The sequence below is a fragment of the Doryrhamphus excisus genome, chromosome 9 (assembly GCF_030265055.1).
Source record: "Doryrhamphus excisus isolate RoL2022-K1 chromosome 9, RoL_Dexc_1.0, whole genome shotgun sequence".
In the NCBI taxonomy this organism is placed as follows: Eukaryota; Metazoa; Chordata; class Actinopteri; order Syngnathiformes; family Syngnathidae; genus Doryrhamphus; species Doryrhamphus excisus.
The window spans coordinates 16,577,231-16,602,234 of NC_080474.1; the positions used below are offsets into that span (position 1 = coordinate 16,577,231).

Genomic DNA, 25,004 nt, shown 5'->3' on the forward strand with positions numbered 1-25,004 from the left:
AAACTTAATTAGAAAACAACTTTTCAGTAACAAAATATGGTATAGTTTAGTACATGAATGATAATTCAGTAACTTATTTATTAGCTACTTTTGACAGACTTACCTATTTCAGTTGAATTGTCTTCAGCGTTAAGAAAATGGCGCTTGCTGTCAAATCCAGACCCGCGAAGCAATTGAAAGAAACGTGATGACGTCACAAACACGAGGGGGTGGTACTTCATTGCAGGACTTCGAACCGAATGAATTTAAAGTTGATTACAGCCAGTAAGTTATAACCCAAAAGATGTTTTATTCTTTAGAGTGTGGCATGACTTCAACTATGGCTCAGAAACACTTCTTGTATAACATAATTTAACAAAGACAGACGTGATCATACATATGTGCATATTTGTAATGTCAAGAAAACCACACAGAACGGAAATACTAATGACAGAGTATGACTAACTGCATAACTGCTGTTAACTACACAGAATATATTACATTGAGGTTACAGAATCAATTTTCCTCAGGTAGTAAGCTCTCCTGGACGTCTCAGTATTGAGCGTTTATTAATTTGATGACTGCATGGTAACCATGTTGATCATCATGTTGCTATTGCATACCGTATTGGTTAAAAATTGCATTTTTAATTATCTCTATTGAAACAAAACATCTATCATCAATGCATCATCAAGTCACACATACGCTTCTGTTGAAAGTAATACTGCAAAATACATTTAAAATACATTCTTTGCGAGATACTGGTGTTTTGTGCTGTGAATCAGTGAATTGATAATACTGTTCTGAAATTGGATGCCAACAGCTTGAATATACATAAGTGGACATTAAATTTATACTTTCAATACACTTTTACGGAGTTATGCAATGAAAGATTCATAACACAATTACATCCCCATTGTACAAATCTTATACAACTACCACACAGAGGACCCCAAAAACTGGTAGAGAATAATTTCCATGGATAGAATACATTCTACAGTTCTTTACATAAAACGACACGGACGCCCACTCCAACAAAGAGCTATCAAGCCAAGATATACAACCTGAAAGAAAAGCGTACAATGGATTTACAACACAAGAAAAACAACCTGCTCAATAGCACAATAGTCCACTGTGTTTTGTTATTTTATTGCACTGACGTGCCTAAAGCAGATTGTCCAAACTCTTCTCAGCCCGCTCCGTGTCAGCAGCATTGACAGGTGGGCTGTACTTGTCATTGTATTGCTGCAGGATTACAACAACATCATGGTGGCCAAAGTGCACTGCCTCATCCATTGGTGTGTTCCCCCATCTGTACAAGCACACAATTTTCATAGTGTAAATTATGCATGTACAACTTATGTGCTTCTTAAATGTGCAGGGTAGGGAAATAAAACATGCTAATTAAAGAGCAGCTTATAAAGAAAATATTGTCAATAGTAGTAATGCATAAATACGAGGATGACGAGTCTTGAACCAATCATGATGTGCTATACATATCACTATATTGACACTTACTATGGTACCCATTATGTCATTGTATGGTCATATCACCTCGTACTTCAGTACGTAACAAAAATAAAAACAAAAAAAACAAACTTAAACCATATTAAGAAAGCAGGAAGTGAACAAATGTAACAGTTACTGATTGTAAAAGTACCAAATAGAGGGGTAGGATTTAATAAGCTTTGCTTCTTCCTACTCCTTTTGGACATGTGGAACTGTGAACTGATTATGTGATGCATTCAATTGTAATCTGATGCATGTTCAAATGAAATTAAACCATTATGATTTCTGCTGTGGAGGGTGGAGGTGACCCACCTGTCTCTGGGGACCGGGTTGACCTTGCAGGCCTCCAACAGGAAACGTACAACCTCAGAGTGTCCTGTAACCACAAAGGTGTGTTTGGGTCAGGGCAATAACATGCCATGAAGTCGTCATATATTCAGATTAATGCAGTAACATGCAACATGGCAACCCCCATGCTTTTAAAGCCCATCTTTGGACGTCAAGAAAAAGGAGGAAGTGTAACTAACTGTTCCTTACTGTAATGGTATGTGCTTTCAAATGTTTTGGAATGGCTGCTATAAGACAACATGCTACCTTCAGCTGCTGCTACATGGAGTGCTGTTCTTGAGTCATAGTCCTTCTGTTCCATGTCCATGGATGACAGGGCAAATCTGGACACACACAAACAGAATGTCACAAAAGTGAGTACATGCAAATTACAAGCTCACCGATGTCTACAACATTGCTAGTTCCACAAAAAACGCATATTGACCACATTTCCACTACCAATATTGTGCCAAGCATGTCTGCAATTGGTAAAATGTGGCGCTCTCAAGTCTGGCTTCTGAGCTCCATCTCCTCTGACAAAGTGTGCCCGACAATGAGTGCTCCTCTTTGGGCTGGCGTAGTGGCCGCATCACTCTCGAGTCCCAGTTCTTCTGAGCTCAACCGGACCAGTGGTGCCTACCTTACCACTCTTGAGTTCATACACAGTAAGTCAGGGATCTCCAACTAGTAGTTCATGAGCTACCAGTAGCTCCTAATCACTTTTAAGTAGCTCTCTGAAGGATTCTTCATTTATTATCAACTCCTATATCGACGGTTTTGAAAATCCAAGGAAATACAGCTGGAATAGGTGCAAGATCTCAAAAGTTTTCTGTGTGGGTTATTGTGTGTAGCTGCTCTATAGGAGTCTACAACTCAATACAAAGAGCTGAAAAATTAGCATAACGCAGAAGGTCCCAGAAAAAACAACCAGAACTTACAGGATGGTAAGTCACAGTTGATGCACTACACTGCTGATAGGGACATTATACAACATCATGTCATAAAAATCCGAACTAGTCCCTCAATGCCTTTAAATCCACCTTCTCATCGGGTCAAAAAAGTGTGAATTAAAGTGAGAGCCCGTCAAAAACTAAAATGTCAAACCTCCTCAGAGCAGAAACGTCTCCCGTGTAGGCGGCAAACAGCAGGTTAATGACAGACTTGACCTGAGGATTAAAGAGAGTACAAAGTTGTAAATTGCACAACAAAAGAATGTCATTATAGAGTGGACGTGTGATATGGACGTGTGTACGGGAATCCCGTACAAAAAAATATATTTTATGTACAGTGGAACCTTGATAGCATCATTAATCCGTTCCAGGTCAGACTATGAAACATACTCAGAAATCATGTAAATCCAAATATCCCAAAATGAAGCCAAAGAAAGTGTCATTATTTGATAAAGAGTGTGAGAAACACGATAAATGCCGAAATATGAAAATGGTGTGCTCATGTGAAGGTTAAAGTACCCTTAAATGTTCACTTATCTGCTTCACTCATCATTTAGATGTACTTAGAATTGTTTTATGAATGTAACGTATGTATAAGTGACAAATGTGTTTTATGCCAACGTAACATAAGACTGCAAAGGCCTCATGTTGTTTTTAATGTGCTTAATCGCACAGTGAAGCCCTGTAACAATGTTGGCATGGTGCCCTCATCAAGTATGTGATCAGTTTCTGGTGTTTTTCCACCAACAAGGTTTGAGCTATTTGATCCTCTATTCTAACATCATGTGCTGTTTTAGACCTATATGTAGGTCAAAAAGGTCCGATTTATCTGGTAGGTCTTTTTCTGTCATTGTGGGTCACTTTACTTCAAAAGCAGCTAGTCTGGTGTGCCTCATGGCTCCGTTTTGGGTCCACCCTTGTTTGCTCTATACATATTTCCCTTGGGGTCTATTATCTCTAAATATAACCTGACATTTCATTGTTTGGCAGATGATTGCCAAATCTATCCGTCTTTGAAATCTGGTACAGACTCCTCTGCCCTTTTGAACTGCCTTAAAAGATATTAAGCAGTTTCCTTTAGCTTAATGAGGAAAAAACAGAACACCTGGTTAAAAATGCAGCCTCCTACTCGCTAACTGGTACTAAGAGACAGGAACGTATAATCCCAATCCTTACACATTTTCAACCCCTCAAACTTTGTCACACGTCTCTCTTGTTTAAACACTTTCAATTGTTCAATCTGTTGGACACAAGAAATTTTGGGACTCACCGCATTCACTCTGATGTGCCTCGTCCCGGCGCCGTCCGACTGTAGTGTTTTTGTGTCATTGTTAAAACATTTGGCTCCTGTTGTGTAACATTTTGCTCCTCCTTGTAGTCCTCCATGAACCAAAAATCCACTTACAGTATTCCATAATGGTGCCCGATTCAAATATCAATATTGATCGATACCAATGTAAAAACATTGTAATTTAGGCTTCGGTTGGTTTTCTGCAGCGGTTTCATTCAAGATGGAACTTTGCTACGTGAAAATCCATGCTACTTGAACAAAGACTTTGTTGTGTGATAATTTGGTTGGCTTTGTTTATTATTTTGTGTTGTTTCCAAATAAAAATATCTATTGTGCTAATAATAATAATTTTATATTTACTTATCAATTCTGCCCAAATTCTTTCCTGAATTTTAATCGAATGATAATCTAAAAATGTAATAAAAATTCATTGAAAACAATGAATTCATTGGAAACAATTAACCGCTGTAATCGAGGGACATAGAGCATTACTAGAGTTTACCCTAATTCCCAGAATATCCCAATAAAAATGTAGAGAAATATTTATATAGAAATGTGTCAATTAAACACATGGTGGAGTACGCATACGGCTTTTTCTTAACAAACAAGGTAATGTTATGGTCAGATGTCCAAGTGTTGAAGAGTGCTGAAAATGATTCATTTTTCTTTTTTTTTTATTTACATGTAACAACACACAGTTACAATTAAGAGGTTTGTGTAACTCAGAATTACACCCATGTGGACAGAGAAAAGAAATGCAAAGACAAACAATTTTGATGGCACTAACTTGGAAATGTAGGGTTATTTCATGAACAAGCAAGCTATACGTGGGATTTATGGCCATTTATGGGAATGGAGTGTCTAGTGTTGAAAGGCTGAAACATCCAATGATTTAAAGGCACACTACTGATGTGTCCCAAAATGTACTTCCTTCCCATGGCTGAGATAAAGTTCCCACACCACTCAACACCCAAGTCTTATGTGATTTAAGGACATTTTACATCAAGTCCTGTATATTTATTTACAAATCTAATGTAACATTTCGGTTTAATAAATTTTGTCTAGATGTACTTGTTCAACACCAGAAACCTTACATTTCCAAGTTCATGGTCAATGTTTATGTATAAACATATGCATATGCAGTGTCAGACAGAAAACAACATAAAATAATAAGTGGATAGAAATTAAAAGTACATACAATATATGATTTTACATTTGATTAAACAGGCATTATTTAATTCATACAAAAATGAGCATGCAAGAGTAAAGTAGTACAGTTTAGATGCAAACATGAAGAAAAATCTTAATCATAAGCCTCTTATTCATGACTAGGGCTGCAACTAGAAATTATTCTCTTAGTTGATTCATTTGAAGCTTGTACCCCCCCCCCATAAATGGAGTAATCTATTTGGTCTGCAAGATATCAGAAAAGAGGCGATAATGGTTTTTCAAAGCTGATATGTGTAAATTTGTTTTGCTTTCATGGATGAGGCAAATTAAAAAATATTCACACAAAAGTTTGAAATTTACATTTTTAAATATTAAATCAAATAGCGAAATAGTTGTAGATGAATTAGTTAATGATTAGTCATCAATCGATCAAGTATTGCAGCTCTATTCATGAAGGATGTGCAACAGAGGGCGAGTAGAATGATCCAAGTTCACATACCCTCCAACACAGCATTAGGCTTGTTTGGTTCATTGGGATACAAAGAAACTAAAAAGCTCAGTCGTCAATCATGTGTCATCCATCCTGATTGGTTGCCTTGTGGTCAGTCTAATAGGTGACATGACAGGCCAGAATTTGACATTACATGCCAATGAGAGGAAAGAGACCTGAGGCATTCTGACCATGACCAAAAGCTTTTCTTCAGACCGTTTATACAATTAAGGTCCTAAGGATACTAAATGATCCTGTATAATAAATTATAGCTTTGGCGTAGTTTCCTCCAATCTTTATAAATTGTAACATATCTAAAAACGATTGTCCTAACAATAACAGCATTAGATCATTTTCAAACAGTAATCTGCTTTTATTGATTTATGTAACCCAAGAAAGCCAAAGAAGGCCAATGAAATGCCTGTTTGAGGCTGTTGAATACTTTGTAAAACAAAATACTGCACAAAAACTTAATGGGGAAACAAAGAGCGAGACCACCACAGAACAAAACTATGATGATGATGATGATGAGGTACTTTGTATAATCGCTAAAAAAACTAGGAATATTAGAGCAGTAATACGTGCTGAGGTCACTTATTCAGAAATACATGTTCATAAACTCAGTCATGAACTGGTTTGGAATTTCAAAATTTCAAAAAATATTTTTAGTGTAGCTGAATAACTATTGTGTTGTCATATCTTACACCTATTCGGCCTATTAATGTTAGAACTTGCCTTCCAAGGTGACGTAATGTCTGTTTTGTTCAAGTAGTTTGGAAAATAAATTACCCACAAAAATTGCGACTTATACTCCAGTACGACTTTTTTCCTACCTTATTGGGCATTTTTGGCCTTGTGCGACTTATACTCCGGAGCGACTTATAGTCCAGAAAATACGGTATATACATATACCAGTAAGGATTAGTAGATGTTTATAGTAGGTACATGTCCTTTTTAATAAAAAGTGTGGGCACCCCTGCTGTAAAGCAGTGTCACTTAACACAGTTAACACTTGTTTAATAATGTTCCTATTAAATACAACACGTCCTGTCGCTCCTAACAGGTCAATAAATGTTGTATCTGATCAGTTTACTTTTGATCACTAATCTTCAGCAGATTGAGTAATGAGCAGCCATAAACTATTACAGATAAACTATTGTGCGGATGATAACCGAACAACAAATCAATTTGTTTTCGTCCGACAAATACAACGGACTAAAAAAAATAACAACACCGAATGGCCATTTTTCATTGCGTTGATACAATCAGTGTCACAGTAAAGAAGCTTGAAGGTTGGTTGTATCAAAGCTGAACACAAACGCACACCCGCAAATATATATTTTTGGTTTCAGACCATAGTCTTTATAGAAAAGCATAGGGTTGTCACAATAATTGATACTTTGATACCAAGTCGATACTAACACGCATAAGATTCAGTAATACATATATATTCTGACGTGGACAGTACAGTATACGTGTAGGTATGAGCATTGAGGCGACTGAGCAGCAGTGTTGCCAAGTCCACTTGTGACTTTGGGCTTGGTTTTTGTAATACAGCTTGCAAATTTCCAAGTTCCATGTTCTATTGGGCTCTTTTTCAGAGTGCTAGTAGCTCGTTTCTCTTAGCAGTCAGCACAGAAGAACGTCTGCTATCTTTACAAATACTGTATGTCTCAACAAGTACATGACAATTTAAAGTAATAAAGCAAGCAAGTGTATTCCAGTTTTTCGCTCGGCTACTCCACATGTAAATACAACATCTGCTCTATCGAAAACAAACCACTTCCATTTTACAAAACCTACCTCCCTGTTTAGCGACAATTTCTGCATCTATAGTCTGAGCTTCTCCTCCGCCTTCAGCCTTACTCATTTTCTTCACCATCGTTTACCATCACTGGTGTCATGTTATACATGACCCAAATTTATGCTTTGCTATTGGGCTTGAGAGCCATGCTATTATGCTTGTACAGGCGCAGGCTTCACATAGCCACTTGCTCCCTTATATCAATAGAGATAATAATGTAACGATACCGTAATGATACATAACATTACATCCACAATGTTCTCTGTCTATGAGTTATTTGAACTTAAAATTTTATTTTTCATATAATTCCGGTTACTTACATACATACCCAAACACATAACCGTATCTCCAAATCCACACTTTGGCCAGAGGTTTGGAAAACCTTCGTTTTTAGTGCCAGATATCTGCGGCCTTGTGTGGATGATAGGCCAAATCGTGGGGAATAAGGTCCAAGGCCCAAGGTCCAAGCCACGAAACAGCCCACTACAACCACGGTTCCAACCAAAAAAATAGAAAAAGAAAAAAAACAGACATAACAGTAGTGTTGAACCTTCAAATATGTATTCCCTGTCAAAAGAACTGCTGTTTTTTTATGTAAAATAGCTATTTTTGAGCATATTTACATGCACTGTATTGTTAGTTTTGAGAGACTAGCATGCTATAGAGCCACTGCTGCTCTTTTTTGAATGTGTAGTTACCTCGAGGCAGCTGGTACTGAAATTTTAATTCTGTACAAAAAGATGTTGCAAGCACAGTGAGTGATCTGACAGTTTTAAAAAGTAGTGAATTTAAAAATGAGTCTGCGGTATTGAATAAGGTAGATATTGGTAGGTATCGGTATCAACAACAGCAATTCTGGTATCGTGACAACCCTTAATGGAGAACTTGCTTTTTACCCACTGAGAGGTACGATAAAGAATAATAACTAAAAGCTCATTATGTGAATACCAGATTCCACACACTAAGGCAACTAGTGGGTTGGGAGTTAATCCTGTGGAGAACCTCGCTTCATATCCCATCACAGAAAAATACAATAAAAATCAGCCCACACAGTAACTACTTTACAAGCAATAAAACAATTCTCTAAATAGTTTACATAAATATTAGAGGGTGAGGAACCATCATGTTGGTCTTTTATAGTTTCACTTGCCAACTTTGTCCACTCTATAGACTACAGTAGTGGAGGTGTCCTGGTGCGACTCTGTGGGAGACACTTTTTTCCAGAGGGGGGCTTTCAGGGCTAGCTCTTGTTGTAGACTGTCATAGTCCATCGGCCCGAAGAATTGCTGCTGTTTCAATTGACATGAATAACAAATTAGTCTCTTTTTTTTTCCTTGTGTGTAGTTGAAGCAAATCCTCAACAAAACACTGACCCATCAGCTTTGGCGGGTTTTCATTTGCTATGCAGGTTATGCTTCAGTGTACCTCAAAATAGCGGTTGCTTTCGCATTCACTTTTTGTAACACTTATTCCTAAAGGAGGAGCAACCTCAGCAATTGTTAGATAACAAGAACGTGAGTTGAGAAGAACATTCACTGGACGTTCCGAGAAGTACGCGAAAATTCAAAACCACCAACACAACCTTCCTGTTTTGCCATGGGTTAATTCTTGAATTCAATATGGTTTCTCACTTCAATGACCCAAAAGAAAGTTGTCATTTTGACAATGGAGGTGAGAAACACTACGTATTGAATTCAAGAAAATAACTCGTAGGAAAACAGCAAGGGGATGCTGGTTGATCTCACTGCACTGATGACATAATAGACAAGCGGCATAACACAGCTTCCGGCTCACATTTTGTTAGCTAGCTAATTGGAGGAAAGAAAAGGATGTTTTCTGATTTAAAAAAAAAAAAAAACAAGAATACAGACGCACTTACGCAGTGTATTTACAATAAGATGCATGCTGCTAACCGAGGCTACATTTAGTATATTTTTGACTTCCAGGGTGGATGGCAACCAAGGTTCCACTGTACGCCTACAACACGTGCACAAATCCGTCTCAGAGAAGCGTCACACAAGTTATAATAGAGTATATATTCAGTGATAGCTAAACTTTGCCAAATTGCTATGATTACCTTGCACAACATAACTAGTGTGCACGTTTGTGCTAATGGTCTGGCTTACAGGAAGAGGCGGGATAAAATAAAATGTTTGTAGTATATTAAAACGCCCTCTTGGCAACTGGAAGATTGTGTTGCATACAGTCCCTTTAACCACAGAATTCACCCGTTTATGACGAACCCCATTACAGCTTTGTCAGCTGCCAATAAGTAGGCTGTTTAAAGTGACCAAACGTCATGTCAAAACTGCCTGAAGCGGTTTTGATGACAGTCACACGCTTGAGCGAACACAGTTGTGTGTCCTTACCCGCTGGTCTCCTCCCTCTCTGCGAGGATCATGCTTCTTGGCAAAGTGCCTCAAGTTGTCATAGTTATGGAAATTAAAAAGTTCCACAAGATCCTGTAATGCAAAAGTAACGTTATTTTATTGGTGCACATAAACAATCATTGCCTTGTTGACAGAGCACACAGTGTAGGGCACCGGTACACAGTGTCACAGTTTTTAGTGGTGCATATTTTTATGGCGTATTATTTATATTACTGTTGCATAACTTGGCTCTTTACAGCCACTGATCTAGGGCAATGAGCCAGGTTCCACCTGCCTGAAACAAAACAATATAGTCTGGACTATATTGAATTGCAGAGTAGATTTGCAAGGCAACATTCATTGAGACTAGACAGTATATTAACTAGCATTCAGATTAAATGCTCAACAAATCTGTCCAGGCCAGATGTTGAAAATGAGAACACGTTGAGGCAAGGTGTGTAATTATACTGACAGTCAACAGAAATTTACTTTCAGTGTACATTCCTTGTTTGACCCACTTTACCAAGTATATTAAATAATGCGTATACTTCAGGCATCAAGTGTTACATACCGTGCAGAACTGAATTCCTCTGACTGAGTTGCCCAGTTTGTCTAAGGGAGGTGACCAGCACACAATACCCATCACATTGGGCACTACCAACAGGATTCCACCTGCTACTCCAGACTTGGCAGGAAGACCTACCTACAAAAACAAAATCATTTCTTCCTTTAAAAAAATGATATGTTCTGATTTCAAGCAAAAAGCAGGGTTTAAATACAATTATGGAGACACAGTAGAATTTTGAGTGTTGATATAAAACCTTGCCAAACAAAAATCAAGAATTTTCATTGATATAAGCGCAACTTTTAAATGCACCACTCTCTTATTCATAATGTAATTTACAGATGTGTGGCCAGCATCAGCATCAAAGGCTTGTAACGCATAAAATGAATCCAAACAATTTGCTATGAGACTAAAGCTCATGTCTGAACAATAGATGTCACAGGAATGGAAATGCAAATCGTATTTGAAAGTCAAAAACATTTTTTTTACTACAGCAATGTACTAAGAAATGTTTTACTTACATGGAAGGCAAACTGTCCAGAGAAGTCATACATGCCACATGAGTGCATGAGACTCAGCGTGTTTCTCACAGCCTCAGGGCTTAGCACACGTTCACCTGTGATCGGACAGATGCCCCCGTTAGCTAGTGTGGCGGCCATCACACTAGCACTCTCGCAGGTCACCTCAATGGAGCACAGCTGGAGGTTGAACACAGTGAAATTAAGACAAACAAATAGCATTCCCTTCTGAAACCTTTCTCGCCAATCTAATTCATCCTAAAGCCTACTTTTAAGTTAATTACAATGACAGAGGTTGTACTGGGCATTTGTTTTCAAGACTTTGGGAGTAGTGTTGTTGGGTTTTTTCTTGGTGTTTTACAAAGTGATAAAATCCAAATGAGGCTAGTGGGTCATATTTCCATCCGATCCTTCCATATTTCTGTATATATATATTTTTGTTTTTAATTTGAGAATTGTATATAGGCCTGTTGGAGAATTACCAGCCAGCATATATTATATTGTTCTAAGTAGCCTTATAATGTTCTGCTACTTAGACCGGTCCAGGGTGTACCCCGCCTCTCGGCAAAAGTCAGTTAGGACAGGCTCCTGCATACTGCAACCTTCATTCATTCTTTGTTCATGGGTGAGCTGGAGCTTTGGGCAATAGGCAGGACTGGACCCTGGACCGGTCACCAGGCACAGCAAGTAATGACCATTAACACTCCATTAACATCCATCCACACATCCATCCATCTCCTGACAGGCAGCCATGCTAACCACCAGGTCTCTATGCATCTTCCATTGCGATTTTAATGTTGCTCAGGGCTGTCCCAATAGTCTGTCACAGAGACTGTGCAATGCTTACATCATGGTGCACACAAAACATCTTTTGATGGTGTAGCCCTTGGAAATGCGAATAAATACACAAAGTCACCTGAAAGTAGAGGTCCAGTACAGATGTCATGTCTGTCCCCTCCGGAAAACACTGCAAAGAAAATTTGATTTCCACAAAAGGAGATTTCTGTTAACTGCAAATAAACATTTCTTCCATGAAATCATAATTACTTCCTGCCAATAGAAAATATCTAACTAATTAGAGCTGTAGAAGTAAGTAGAGCTTTACATTTCCCTGCTTATTAATTAAGTGGTGAGGGTGGTCGTGGGAGCAGACCACTAGCATTGTTGCTGTGGATTACCACTGTTATCTGATATGGCTGTTTCTCTCATCCCGACAGTTGCTCAACTCTTCTACTCTATAACTCTATATACCGCCTGTCCCTTTACTCTATCGCCCTATAGCAACACCACCTTTCAAGAGAGACAGTCGCCCCACAGAGCTTGGGTTCTATTTGAGCTTTCTTCCTTGGAGGAAGTTTTTCCTTTGCCTCCATTGCAAAGTGCTTGCTCATGTGAGGTTCAGTTGGTTCTCTTTAATGTATGACGAGTGTGGTTTTAGACATGCACTGTGTAAACGTACCTTGAGATAACTTAACTAAGCACTGTATAAAACAAGAGCATAATACATGTGTGGACAAACCTTTTTTTCTTTGAGGTAATAGCCGATGGCAAAGTTCCTATCTCCTGACTCACGCTCAGACTGGAATCTGTCAGTAAACAGAACACTCCCTATTACAAGGAGGAAGGACATGTTTTTGTGTGTGTGTGCACGTGTATGAGTGTGTTAAAATTCCATTGCCCTTGTGTGGGGCCCTTGTGTGTGTACAGCCAATACACTCGTGCAGTCGAGTGCCAAACTTACAACATGGATCCCAGTACACAGTCTTGCACCATAGCTCCCATTATAAATCATTCACATGTGACAAACAACCCTTACATGGCTAACATGGTTCTTAGTTCTTATCAGTAAACATTGTGTATTTTACACACTGAAATCAAAGAATTGAATCATAAATCGATCCTGTGCACACAATGAGGCCGTTAATAGCAACAGCACACTACATAAAGTGAAATACATCTGAGTAAGATTAAATAACCTGTGGCGCAGTAAGTAATGTGGCGCACTTCATGCAGTCCAAAGCCAAAAGTAACGAGAAACTATAGTCGGGAGCAGCACCTGAAAAATCGCAGTTTAATAAAATTAAATATAAAGAAAAATCTAATATTTTTGACTATGGGCATTTTTCCCTCTTTCTATTGACTTCTTTTACAAGAGAAGCCAATTGTACTGAAACTGTGGAGGAATAATTACAGTCATTACAAACATTACAGTCATTCCATGATTGGCTGCGTCAGTTCAAAACTACCCCACAACAAACGGCAGTATATTAGAGATATTAGCCCTTAAGCACTTAAGTCCAAGTGTTTGGGCACTCGTTCACGTAAAACTTCAAACCTGTAGAACCAGTCAACTCTCTCTGATGGAGTGTTGAAAGGGAAATATGTGGCTATGTTACAGTTAACTGCTTATCTGATTTGGAAACTTTTAAATGACATTGTTTAGTCAAATGGCTCACTGTGCAGAATCAAGCACAAAAGACCCAATTAATGATCAAGTCACAATCAATGCATATCAACATGAATGTATTTAAAACATTTTAACAGTGACTTACGTGGCATTGCTGAAACCCACATACTCGTTTCCTGCCATGCTTTTCAAGAAGTTCATGATCTGACAAAGTGGCAAACAGGCATGACGAGCAGTCAGTTATAGGAGTCATTTGTAATGAAATTGAAAAAAAAAAATACTGGAATTAAACTTCATACTTACATAGTCAAATTTTTCTGCATTGCCTTCACCTTGCTGAGGGGGGATAAAAGACTGCAGTTAATGCAAGTCTTACAAGGTTATTCAGAAGTGAAATATAACAATGAAATCAAATACTATTGCAGATCACTAAAAGAATAAGCAGATATGTTGTGAAATCACATAGTAATGACATGAATTAAACAGTACAGATTCAGATTGGCTTTGTGTTATTGTATAGAGGGAAATTTTATAGTTCCGTGGAACATGTAAACATTACATGGGAATATGTACAAAATCACAAAAAAAACACAGTGTGTGTTTCTATATGAAGTCTGATGCACAGGTTTTGAGATACATGAAATTAGTTGTAGGCATTGCTATAATGCAGATGTTAGTATTCATTCATTCATTTTCTATGCTGGAGTCTATCCCAGCTAACTTTGGGTGAGAGGCAGGGCGCAGATGTTGGTACGGGTGTGTCAAAAAGTGGGCCCATGTATTCTATTTGGGTATTTAAAAAGGAACCCAATCGGTGAATACGTTTCAAAACCTCTGGCCCAGTGTTCTACAGTTTTTTTCTACAAGTTTTACATGCTGCCTATTCCCACCAACAAAACACTGCAAAAGATGGACATGCATACTTACTATACATTCAAAACAGTGAACCATTCAAGTTTTTACTTTTAGAGTTTGAAGACCTTATGTAATTAGATGTTAATGACAACACATTTTCTTTTAAAGTTCTACCCTTAACTGTGCAGAAGAAGAAAACGATAACACTGATGGAGAATCACTACATAGGATTTCTACAGGCTATTTGGAGAAGGAAAGGATAAGAGGGGAGGTCAGGGGTTTTGGGGAGTGCATGGAGAAATATATGGAAAAGGAAGTAAAAAATTACCAACGTCATTTGACCTGCAGCAGCAGTCATTATTTCCCACAGTTCCTAAGTCTGGAAAATATGCAACAACATACAAAAACAGCAACAATATGTAGCCTTCAAGCACTAGGTAACAGTTTGGGGCATACTGCTCCAACATACCATCATTTTCCCATTAAGAGTGAAGTTTACTAGGCAAACTACTGGTTTGCCCTTAAAAAAAATGGAGACACTGATGCCAAAGGGTGCAGACACACACTTCTCTCTCATACACGACCCCGTCCAAGTACAGATATTGTGGGGCTCTGGAATAGGAGCCCTCTGAGCCAGGTAGAATACACAAGTTTTCAGAAGTACAGATTAATCACAAAGAGCGGAAAAGCTGCCAGTCTTAAGAAATTGTACACCTAATTAAAAATTAAAAATTGCTGTTTGCAACTCCTGTAGTGGCAAAATTAGTTTAGGTTTGGGCAGCTGTCCGGATGAGTGCTTGGGAATGTGACCAATCACAGCCGATTGGGCGAAGTAAATTTAACAGTTTGGGCGGGAAGCAGGAAAGCAATAGAAACACTGCAGAAAGACATGCAGAATCTGGAAGATCTCGAAAGCGTTCTTTGTGGGTTATCGTGTGTAGCTGCTCTATGAGTCCACAACTCAATACAAATGAGAATAAAAGGTCCCCTATAATATATGTGACTGTGGGATAGTTTGCCATTTATTAACTACTTCTGCACTATATTTCATATGTACTTGTGTTTAGTTTTGTTGTGTTATGTTTTGGTTTGCGTTAGATTGCTTGGAGAGATCCCCCCCATTTAAGAGAAATAAATGATTAATATATAATAATAATCATATTAAAAAATATAAAAGTGTAGATATCCAAACTGCCTCTTAATGCTCAAATGTATACATACTGGCAATTTAAAAAAATAACCCTGTTCACAAAGTGCTATACAAATGGGCTAAGGAGCCAAACATAATAAATAAAGTAGTTAATAATAAAAAAATAAAAAATAATTAAAAGTAGATCCAAAGTTTGGTTCTGGATCCATGTACGAACGCAAGTATGGCCATAAGTGCACCTGGCACCAGGACGCCATGACCAGCAGGTCTATGATTGACTGTAGTTGAATCATCTGACCTGTGTTTGCATGCTCTGAATATGCAGGCAAAGAGAGGGGCTGAACTGTCAACAGATCTCCACCTGGCTATGAACTGGATTGGATGGCGGGGAGGATGCCGGACAGACCTGGTAGACCCAAATGTGAGGTCATGGCAGCAAACCCGGATCCTGAACCGAGGTTAGGGCTGCTGTCAAGCTGCAGCTATTGAGCGATCTAGGATGGATGGCTTGTGGGGCTCCTGAACCAGCAGATAGGTACTGGCAGGCTTCTACGATGGTTGAGGCAATATCTCTGGTGTGGGAGTTTGGTGAGGCCCATATGTTTTCAATCTGCAGAAATAGCTAAAAACTGATGATGCCGCATTATTATTCCATAATGGTGAATATGCAGGTCAAACTTTTCCACAAACTTTTTTTTCTGGGTCATTGTTAGCAACTGAAACATTAAATGGTTGTTGCTTGTAAACAGTTTATACAACGTACCCTCGACTTCTGTCCCATTCTGAATCTCCATATTTGGGGACCCTCGGTGTGAGTAATATATCGACCAACAGCAGCCTTACCGGCACCATGCAATGCTAACAAGGCAGCTAACGACGACACTATCCATGCCTGTCTTTTGGCAACACGGCACACGCCTATAGTTTCAACACATTGACGCCCTGTTATGACTGCAAGGAACACTGGACGTGACAAAGTATTTCCATGTAATGGCCACACCAGATCGCCACTTTTTCTTAAACTGCAGGAATGGTATAACGGGACAGTTTTAGTGATTTTTAAACCGTGACTTTTACATACTATGGTATACCTTAAAACTGGTAAATGCCTAAACCACATGTCAATGGAGGGTCAAAGCACCGCAGGTTTTCTCTCAAACCAGTTTCTCCAGAAGGTGATTTAACTGATAAGCTCCTTCACTCAAATTGAAGGTGTTGATCATTAAAATCACCTGCTTTGGTGACCAGCTAGAAAGAAAACCTGGTGTAAGTGTGACACCCCTGGCCTAAAGTCATACATTCAAAAAAGAGCAGCAGTGGTATATAGTCGGCCACTATCTGACAACAATACTGTACTAGTAAACGTACTCATAAATGATATCTATTTTACATTAAAAACAATCAGCAGTTTTTTTATATGTATTTAAAAGGCTCAACTCCACTACTGTTCTTTATTTTTCTCTTTTACACATTTTATGTTGGTACTGTGGCTTTAGTGGGCCGTGTTGTGGTTTACAGTGTAAAGAAAAAAAGGTTTTGTTCAAATACCATAAGCCCAGAGACTGTCAGAGAGCATTGTTACATTATCAACCAACCATCACTGTTCACATAAAAGGACCGAGGGAGTATTAGAAGCCTGCGTCTCTGCAATCATAGTAAGATGGCTATCAAATTTCAATATTGGAATAACGGAAAGCATATTCGAGTCATGTGTAACTTGACACCAGAAACGGTAAACTGAAACTCACTCACCTTGAATTATTTAAATAAGTTGGGTGCCTGTCTTTCAGGTGTTTCCCCACGTGTTTCATGCCTTGGTTTGAAAACTTCAGAGGCATAGTGTGCATATTGGTTTTTGTTCATTTATAACTGCACTGCATTTGTCCACATGTGACTACCTGGGTTATTGATAAGTTGAGTTGATGTGATTTCCCGATTAACACAAATCTTAGGCCCTGTCCACACGGAAACGTTCCTGGGAATTTTCCCCTGACCCCCGAGTTGCGAACATTTGCATCCACGCAGATTAGCACGTGAATGAATCACTGAAAAGGATGATTAAGTGCACCTAAATGTGACACTGTAAACAAACCAAGTGACACACCAACCGATAGAAGCAGAAAAAAACATGTGCATTAGCCTGTGGTCTTTTGCAGAATCAGCAAAAGGAACGTCAAATGGGGCGGTGAGTCATGCCAGTTAAAGTATTGGGAAAATATGATGGCTTGTCACTTCTGGTCATATGATAGTGTGGTGGCATCGTTTCCTGAAAGCTGCAGTTTGCTTCTCTACAAGGAAATGACAACCCGACATGATCAGAATTTTCCATTCTGTAAACAGTTTCAAAAATACCGTTTCAGGGCACCCAGAACGCCATTTCCGTGTGGATGAAAGCCTGAAATGGTAAAATATTTTTGCTGTTTTGACCTGAAAACGTTTCTGTGGGGACTGGCCCTAAATCACCACAACAAGAGTCCACAGTGGAAAAAAAAAAGAAATCCTTCTCAGTCAAGAAGAAAGATAGAGCCAAATGATTTGCATGTAGGATGTAAAATACCTGCTATAATAATTACCACACTGGTACTGTGTGTCAATTTGTACACATACAAGCCATAATCCATTAAATTCATTTTTTACCATTTACAGAAGCAAAAACAATGTATTGCTTTTACCTTTATCAAGGAGGTACAAACAATAGCTCCAGCATTCACCATTGGATTGTGGGGCTTATCTGCAAATCAACAAAACTTTAGTTAATATGTGAACTGTAATTGTGTAAAAATATCCTTAGGTCATAAATTGTCAGATCTATGTCTAGAAACAAAGCATACTCAATTGCTGAATTATGTCAAAATAATAAAAATGATACAATGATCTCCTACCAAAGAGGGCACGCAACAATTCTGTGGCTTTCAAAAAAAGCCTAAAATCCCATTCTCAATTCATTTTTTCGATTGAAAAGGTGTATTGCAATGAATCATTTGTTAGTTGGTGATGCCATGAGAATTCTGCCAATATTGTCCAAACACAAATAAACCTTGTTTAACCTCCCACTATCAACAGTTGCAGCAATAGCTTGTAAACAAGAAGGTGGTGAGAGCAAGCCTCTGAACTCTTTACAAGTTCATATGGCACAATTGCGTCAACTATAATTCATCAATAACATGATCTCTTTGCACAATACCACTATCAGGTTGGCAAAATGCCTTCATTAAATGACAAGATAGCTCTGAATACTGGTATTTCTTTTCAAAATCCCAACAGAACATTTGGGTTTAAACTCCCATCTCACTAAAAACATACTTACAGTAATGTAATACTGTAAATATGCAATTTGAAATATGCAGGCTGTAATCATATTACTATTTACTATTACAATGCAGCCTTTGTAATGCCACAAGGGACATGAATAGAGACACAGACATAGATTGACAAGAATTATTACAGATTAACCCGGTGTACAAAACAAGGTCGACATTTTGTCAGCAACATTTTCAGGCAATTCTCCTCCTCGATTTCAGTTCAGGGAGTATGGATACTCAGATCACATGATATCAATGTTTTAGGCAACAAAACTTTGGGCTGAGATGCCCAACTAATACAGATAAAGATACATATACTAACCATCTTCATCTAGAAAGAGCTTGTTAAAACGGAGACCACTGGGTTCCTTCCCGATGAAACTGTGCACATACTCTGTGCCATGGTCATGAACAGCAACAGCATACTTCAAAGGCTTGACACAAGATTGCAGACAGAAGGGGACCTTTGAGTCTCCCACAGTGTGTCTACAAAAGGCAAAAAAAATAAATATTAGCTTGAAATACCCACCTAAATATTTAAAACTCAAACCTGACTATACACTGTCCCCCCACAAATTGACAATACATTTTGTCAACATTATTTTGAGACCTGACAAGCAATTCGTACTGTCAAATGTTTGCAGCATTTTTAGAAATGTTTGCTTTTTAACTGTATTAAGCAGCATTTCTTTCACAATGTAGAAAACTCTGTGCACATACACCATTTTGCACTGTTCCATTTTTATTTACTAGGTCAACCAACTGGTAACATTTACACGCATTGTCACATGAACATTAATAATGTACCTTACAAACTAACATTAGTCGTGTGGCAGACTAGCTTGCTCATGTCAATTTAACTAATTATTATTTATTTCCTTTTCCAGTAAATCATTACAGTCTCTGATGTATATATATACATGACTCTAAAAAACAACATTATGTAGCCCCAAGCAAGCAGCTGAATGAACAAACCGCATTTTAAACAGGATGGTCCAAGACGTGCTAACTGAGCATGGTGGATAAACACGGACTTGCTTTTGTTCTTGTGTCAGTCTTACCTCTGTCCATCTACCGTGCACAGAGAGACAGCCCACAGGTCCGGACTGAATTTGGCAAGTTGAGGGATGTAGTCTGCAACCTGAAACATCAAACACAAGAAGTAAGGCACTTGAAACAAGGACCACAGCAACCACTTGAAGCGTGTGGCGTAATGCATAACAGACAGAATAAAAAAAAAAGACAAATACCCTCAAGGTACAGACCAAAAAGAGCTGACCTGTTCAAGTCAGTGATCTCAGTTGCTTTAAAATATACAAGCTGAGATTTGAAGGGATATTTGAACCCAGACCTTTCAGATGTCCTGACTGTGGCCAACATGCTAACCTCTAAGCCACTGTGCACCTTGCCTTGTTTTCTTCCAATGCCACAAAATTGCCCATTTGAAATACTGTATGCACAAGTGCACCAAAACATGGGACATTGAAAGTTGGGAAAAAATTGTATTCTTTGATGAGAAAAACATGGAAGCTTATGGTCATGATGGCTTCCAAGGACATTCCCCTTGAGACGTTTTCCACACAACACAGCAGAGGAGGCGCCATCATCATGACTTAAGACACTTTCTGACAGGAACCTTTTGGTCTGGCTGTACATCTGGGATTCTTATGGCTCATATCATTAAGTTGAACTATTTTTTGCAATGTACCTGAATGTTCATATATATGAAAGAAAGGGCTTTAAAATTTGCCCTGTGGACTAGTGTTTAACATGCTGGTCACACAGTTGGGAGCGCTGGGTTCAAATCGCCGTTGGAATATCGCTGCATGGAGTTTGCATCTTCATACAACACACACCAAATGGTTGTTTGTATATATGTGCCCAACCAGTCTAGGAAATCTTAATGGTGTGGTATAGACGACGGGTGGCTTTCAAAAATATTATCACAAGCATGTAACAACTTTTATCTGTGCGTCTACAGAACTGCTATTAAAAGATCCGGTTCATGAGATAAAGGGGCAATGGATTTAAAGACAAACCTGCCCTCCACAGAGATTTTTGGCACTGTCGTATAGGTCATCAATGTGGGAAGTGAAGGACTGGAAGTCTGGGATGACGAACTTCTTGCGGAAGGCCTGCGTGAGCAGGACAATATTGTTCTGGACACACCTGATGAACACACAACAAATGGCATGCTCAAACACAGTGATTGCATGCAACTGAAGGAAAAGTTTGTCAATCAAGTTTGCAACTCTGATTTACAACAAACTTCAAAGATGTGGTTGATGAAGAGGCTTCATCACAGTGTTTCAATGAGGGATGTTCCGATCAATCGGCCTGGCCAAAAGGCACAAAGGCATGTGATCAGCATATGCCGATAAATGCCTTTCAACGCCGATCACCTGTGGCTCATACTGTATTGCAGTCTGTGCGCAAGTACAGTGTCGACATTAGCAGCATAAAACCCTGATCGGAGCATCCCAAGTTTCAATAGTTCATCAGCACACAATTTGCCATCTCTGTATTGGTTATACAGGAGATGACAAACTACAAACCACAAGCTGTATAAAACCATCCACATTAAAAAATTATCCAAGGTTTGGGTGACATTTCAACACACTTAAAATTCATGCCATTACTGGGTTTAAATATATTTGTGGCAAGTGTTATTTGACATGAAACTCATCAGAAACACCATTATACACGCGCGTAAAAGCATCCTGAGCAAAAGGTACATGAAAAACACAACACAGCGCATTTGGAAGTGAGCCCTGAAAGAAGTTTGGGATGGCTCTGAATGCCTTTACACTTGTATTACTAAATACAGTAGACAAAGAATAAATAAAGCTGAGCAACTGCTGTTCAAATATGCGAGTATGTTTATGTCTGTTCTGGTGATAAAAGACACCAGACAATACATCAGATGTTACTATCAATGTGAAATCAGTCAACTGGATGAAAATATGAACTGTGTATTAATGAAGCCAATCAAACAACCATTGCATCGCGCTCTCTGATCAGAACGGCTGTGGGGACGAGGTACTCCAGGGAATTTGCTTATATCCCATACACATCATAGTTCTCCGCTCCAATCGCAAAATAAAGAATAATAAATGCATTATCACATAAGTGACCTTCCCCTCCCAGAGGGCAACCAACGCATTCGCACGCCTGTACAACTCACCGCTCTCCGCCAAAAGATGCATGCACCCAGCCCTGAGCTCAGTCCCCAAAACCGGCAAGAGTTGCCAGTGCACGCCAATAGCATAAAAGGCACAATGAGAAATGTTGACACCAATAACTAGTAATAACAAAGCTTGGTCTTTAAATATGTATCAAATGTGTCCCATAAAAATAACTCAATTATTTGCTTTTTCTCTGCAGCCACCGAAACAAATGATGGCAACCAGAAGAAGAAAGGAAATTCATTCAATTCCATCAACATGTGAATGGAAGTATAAAAATGCAGTTGAAGTACAAAGAATTGTTTTGTGATGTGTTCGATTCCATTGCTTCACAGGGTCACCTGACCAGAACAGATGAGAGGTTGAGAGCAGGCAATGACAAAACAATAAAATTATGTTTGTAAATTGACTGTGATGGGTGTGTAAGAGATAGATGCAAGGCGACTCACTTCTTGAATAGGTGCTTGTCCAGTGTAACACCATCTGGCGTGGTCTTTAAGGTTTCTTTGAGGGTGTCCATGCATTCCTTTAGTCTGGGATCTCCTGTGAGAAGTCCTGTGCCTTTAAGAGCCTAAAATGTTAGATAAACATCAACATGAAAAATGTAAAATATACGGCTGAATAAAATATATGAGAAACATGGTTAATAGCAACTTGACGTTGCTTCTGAATATTATCATTCATCCGGGTCAGTGTAGTCTCAGGTCTAATCTATCAATTAGCAGTGTTTTTTTGTATGTGTGCAAACAAAGATGCAAGAAAGGCGAAGGACAACAGGTTTGATATTGAGGCCATTGAGGCTATACAAACTTGTTTTGCATCTTTTGTCAGCTCAATATGAAACATGTAATTTTGTTGGCAACCCTATGTGACACAGCAAACATGCAGGGTTTGCTGCCGCATGTCGATTGTTTTTTATAATCAACTTTGAAAGGTGTTTGACATATGCCAATCACATGTTTTTTACGGAAATCGGACAATGCTGATCAGTGGCTGATCGATCTGAGCATACCTACGTCATTGTAGTTTTCCCATTATTGTTCAACCTGATGTATGTAGATATTTATACGGATGGTTACGAGCTTTCATATGAATTTTGTACTATTTTTGTATGTCTATTTAAATATGCATGGTAAATTTGTGTTTAAATTTTTATTCAAGTATTTTTAATTTGTTGTTTATTTATTTTAAACTCCATGTACCCCCATGACACAATTGTTCCTGAAGGGAAAGGAAAGAAATAGAAGTACATAGAGCTGGGTTTTAGCTATCTGACAATAGGTGAGAATTGCTGAGATGAAAACTTACTGTGAGAAACTTATGAGCAGGAATCTTTTCTTGACCTTCTGCAACCGTGTAGAAAAGCAAATCCTCCAGACTCGGTAGAATCCCAGAATTTCTTCTCCTATGTTGGATAAAACATATGTACAAAACAGATATTATAATACATTAACTGCTTCTGCAAAATGACTGTGTTTACAATGTCTATCTTATGTTAACCGATTGTTTATCAATCATTGATACCTGTGACACCAGTGACAACAATCCTTTGGGCTGAGATCAACCCCAACCAATCAGATTCTCAGGCTGGTAACATTCTTTTCGGTCTAGCGCTGAGTTTTTGCTCTATAACCTTCGGGATCTTTTCAAAACTTTCAAATGACTGTCATTAATGTGTCTAACCTCAGCAGCAAGGCGTGCTGTGACCAGTCTTGCTTATGCAGCTCAACAGTCTCAACCACATTCCATGAGAGAAAGCATGTTTGCCTTTGCCATCAAGAAATCATGACAAGTGTGAATACCTGACAGAAAATGACATTGAATCCAAATTCTTGCAAAGCTTTTGGCTTTTAAATGTTGTGGTCTTAAACGTTTGATGAGCTGATGAACAGCCTCTTTAATGGTTGATTGCAATAAATTACTTCCTCTGGATATTTTCTCTCACTTTCACTTCTTCTTTTTGCATTTACAAGCTCTATTTAAGATCCTCCAGCTCAAAACGAAATTTGTGAGTATACAGTATACGAGGGGTGTCAAAAGTATTGGGCTGGTTTCTAATTTAACGACGCCATAGCTAGGTAATAGCCTGTCTCCTCAAGACAGCACCTACTTGTCGGTGGCTTCTTCACTGTTGACGCCATCCTTCTTCGTCTGTTCGTTCAAGTTCAACTGCCCTTCAGCTTTCGTGCAGTAGGGGCGTGAATTCGCCGCATGGTACGCTGTGAGCCGTGGGGAGCCATGGAGGACAGTCAGTTGGGTAGATCTGCAGTCCACAGAGGCGGTACCGAAGCAGCAGTGGCGGGTCGCTAACCACCAGCTTCCCTGCCTGGCGCCGGCCGCGGTACGTTTTAGGTTGGCTTTAAAAAACTCCTTAAGCAATGTCGAAAACCCAAACTGTAACATCTCAATCCCGTCAGACTAGAAGAGAGACAAGCTTGGATTCAAATGTATCCTGTGGCGTCGGGAAAGATGACTCAAATAAAACGTTGTACTTCTGAGGCGATGACTCATCTAAGCCGCCACTGACTTATAACTACAGGCCTCGTTCACACCCCCGCCCCTTCGCTCCTATTGGTTAAAAGGATACGTCAGACATGACACTCCTTTAAAGTTAGCATGCACACTTACAACTGCTTGTAAATATGCAAACAGGTGAATAATAGCTCAGGTGTCCCCTGAGCTATTATGCCAATGTAACTAACAGGATTACTTACGTGATAGTAAAATGTGTGTGAATGTTGTATGTTTGTACGTGTGTTAGAAAAAAGTATATAATAATGAGAATAATGTAGCAGAATGAAAATTCCCATTGATGGTGTTCTTATATATGTTTTACGTTTTAAAAAGTGTAGTTTGGATATTGGTAATAGCCTTTTTCACAAAATGAAAACTATCACAATTGCCCCGAGTCACTGGGAAAAAAATGGATGCCCGGCTATTAGACAAAAATAAAATTCTGCCCTACTTTTCCTTTTACAGGATGAAAGATGTGTTTCAGTTATGTCCATCAGAACACCCGTAGTGTCATAAATACCAAACAAGGGCAGATAAGCTAAATAAGCTAAGCTAACATTAATATAACAGATTATTGTTGATGTTTAGTGTTTTCCTACAGCGCCCATGAATTAATAAT

The 25,004-nt window shown here is 38.8% G+C and overlaps 1 protein-coding gene across 5 annotated transcripts; it reads right to left on the reverse strand.

Moving 5' to 3' along the window:
* Positions 1–265: 265 nt before the first annotated feature.
* On the reverse strand, positions 266–24,438 carry glsb (glutaminase b). 5 transcript variants are annotated; one of them, XM_058081236.1, is made up of 18 exons: positions 23,982–24,438; positions 23,180–23,276; positions 22,321–22,442; positions 20,726–20,855; positions 19,748–19,827; positions 19,009–19,172; positions 18,057–18,115; positions 13,683–13,715; positions 13,525–13,583; positions 12,492–12,558; positions 11,889–11,939; positions 10,976–11,152; positions 10,461–10,592; positions 9,890–9,982; positions 2,920–2,981; positions 2,083–2,159; positions 1,801–1,864; positions 266–1,291 (listed from the first exon to the last, which is right to left on the reverse strand). In XM_058081236.1, exons 1-18 carry the CDS (start codon positions 24,272–24,274, stop codon positions 1,144–1,146), a joined length of 1,908 nt encoding a protein of 635 aa, XP_057937219.1. In that variant the 5' UTR covers positions 24,275–24,438; the 3' UTR covers positions 266–1,143. The 5 variants fall into 5 exon arrangements, with proteins under 5 accessions (XP_057937219.1, XP_057937222.1, XP_057937224.1 ...); XM_058081239.1 differs by lacking the exons at positions 20,726–20,855; positions 23,982–24,438; XM_058081238.1 differs by lacking the exons at positions 266–1,291; positions 1,801–1,864; positions 2,083–2,159; positions 2,920–2,981 and adding an exon at positions 6,433–8,806 and having other exon boundaries at positions 23,982–24,437.
* Positions 24,439–25,004: the final 566 nt, after the last annotated feature.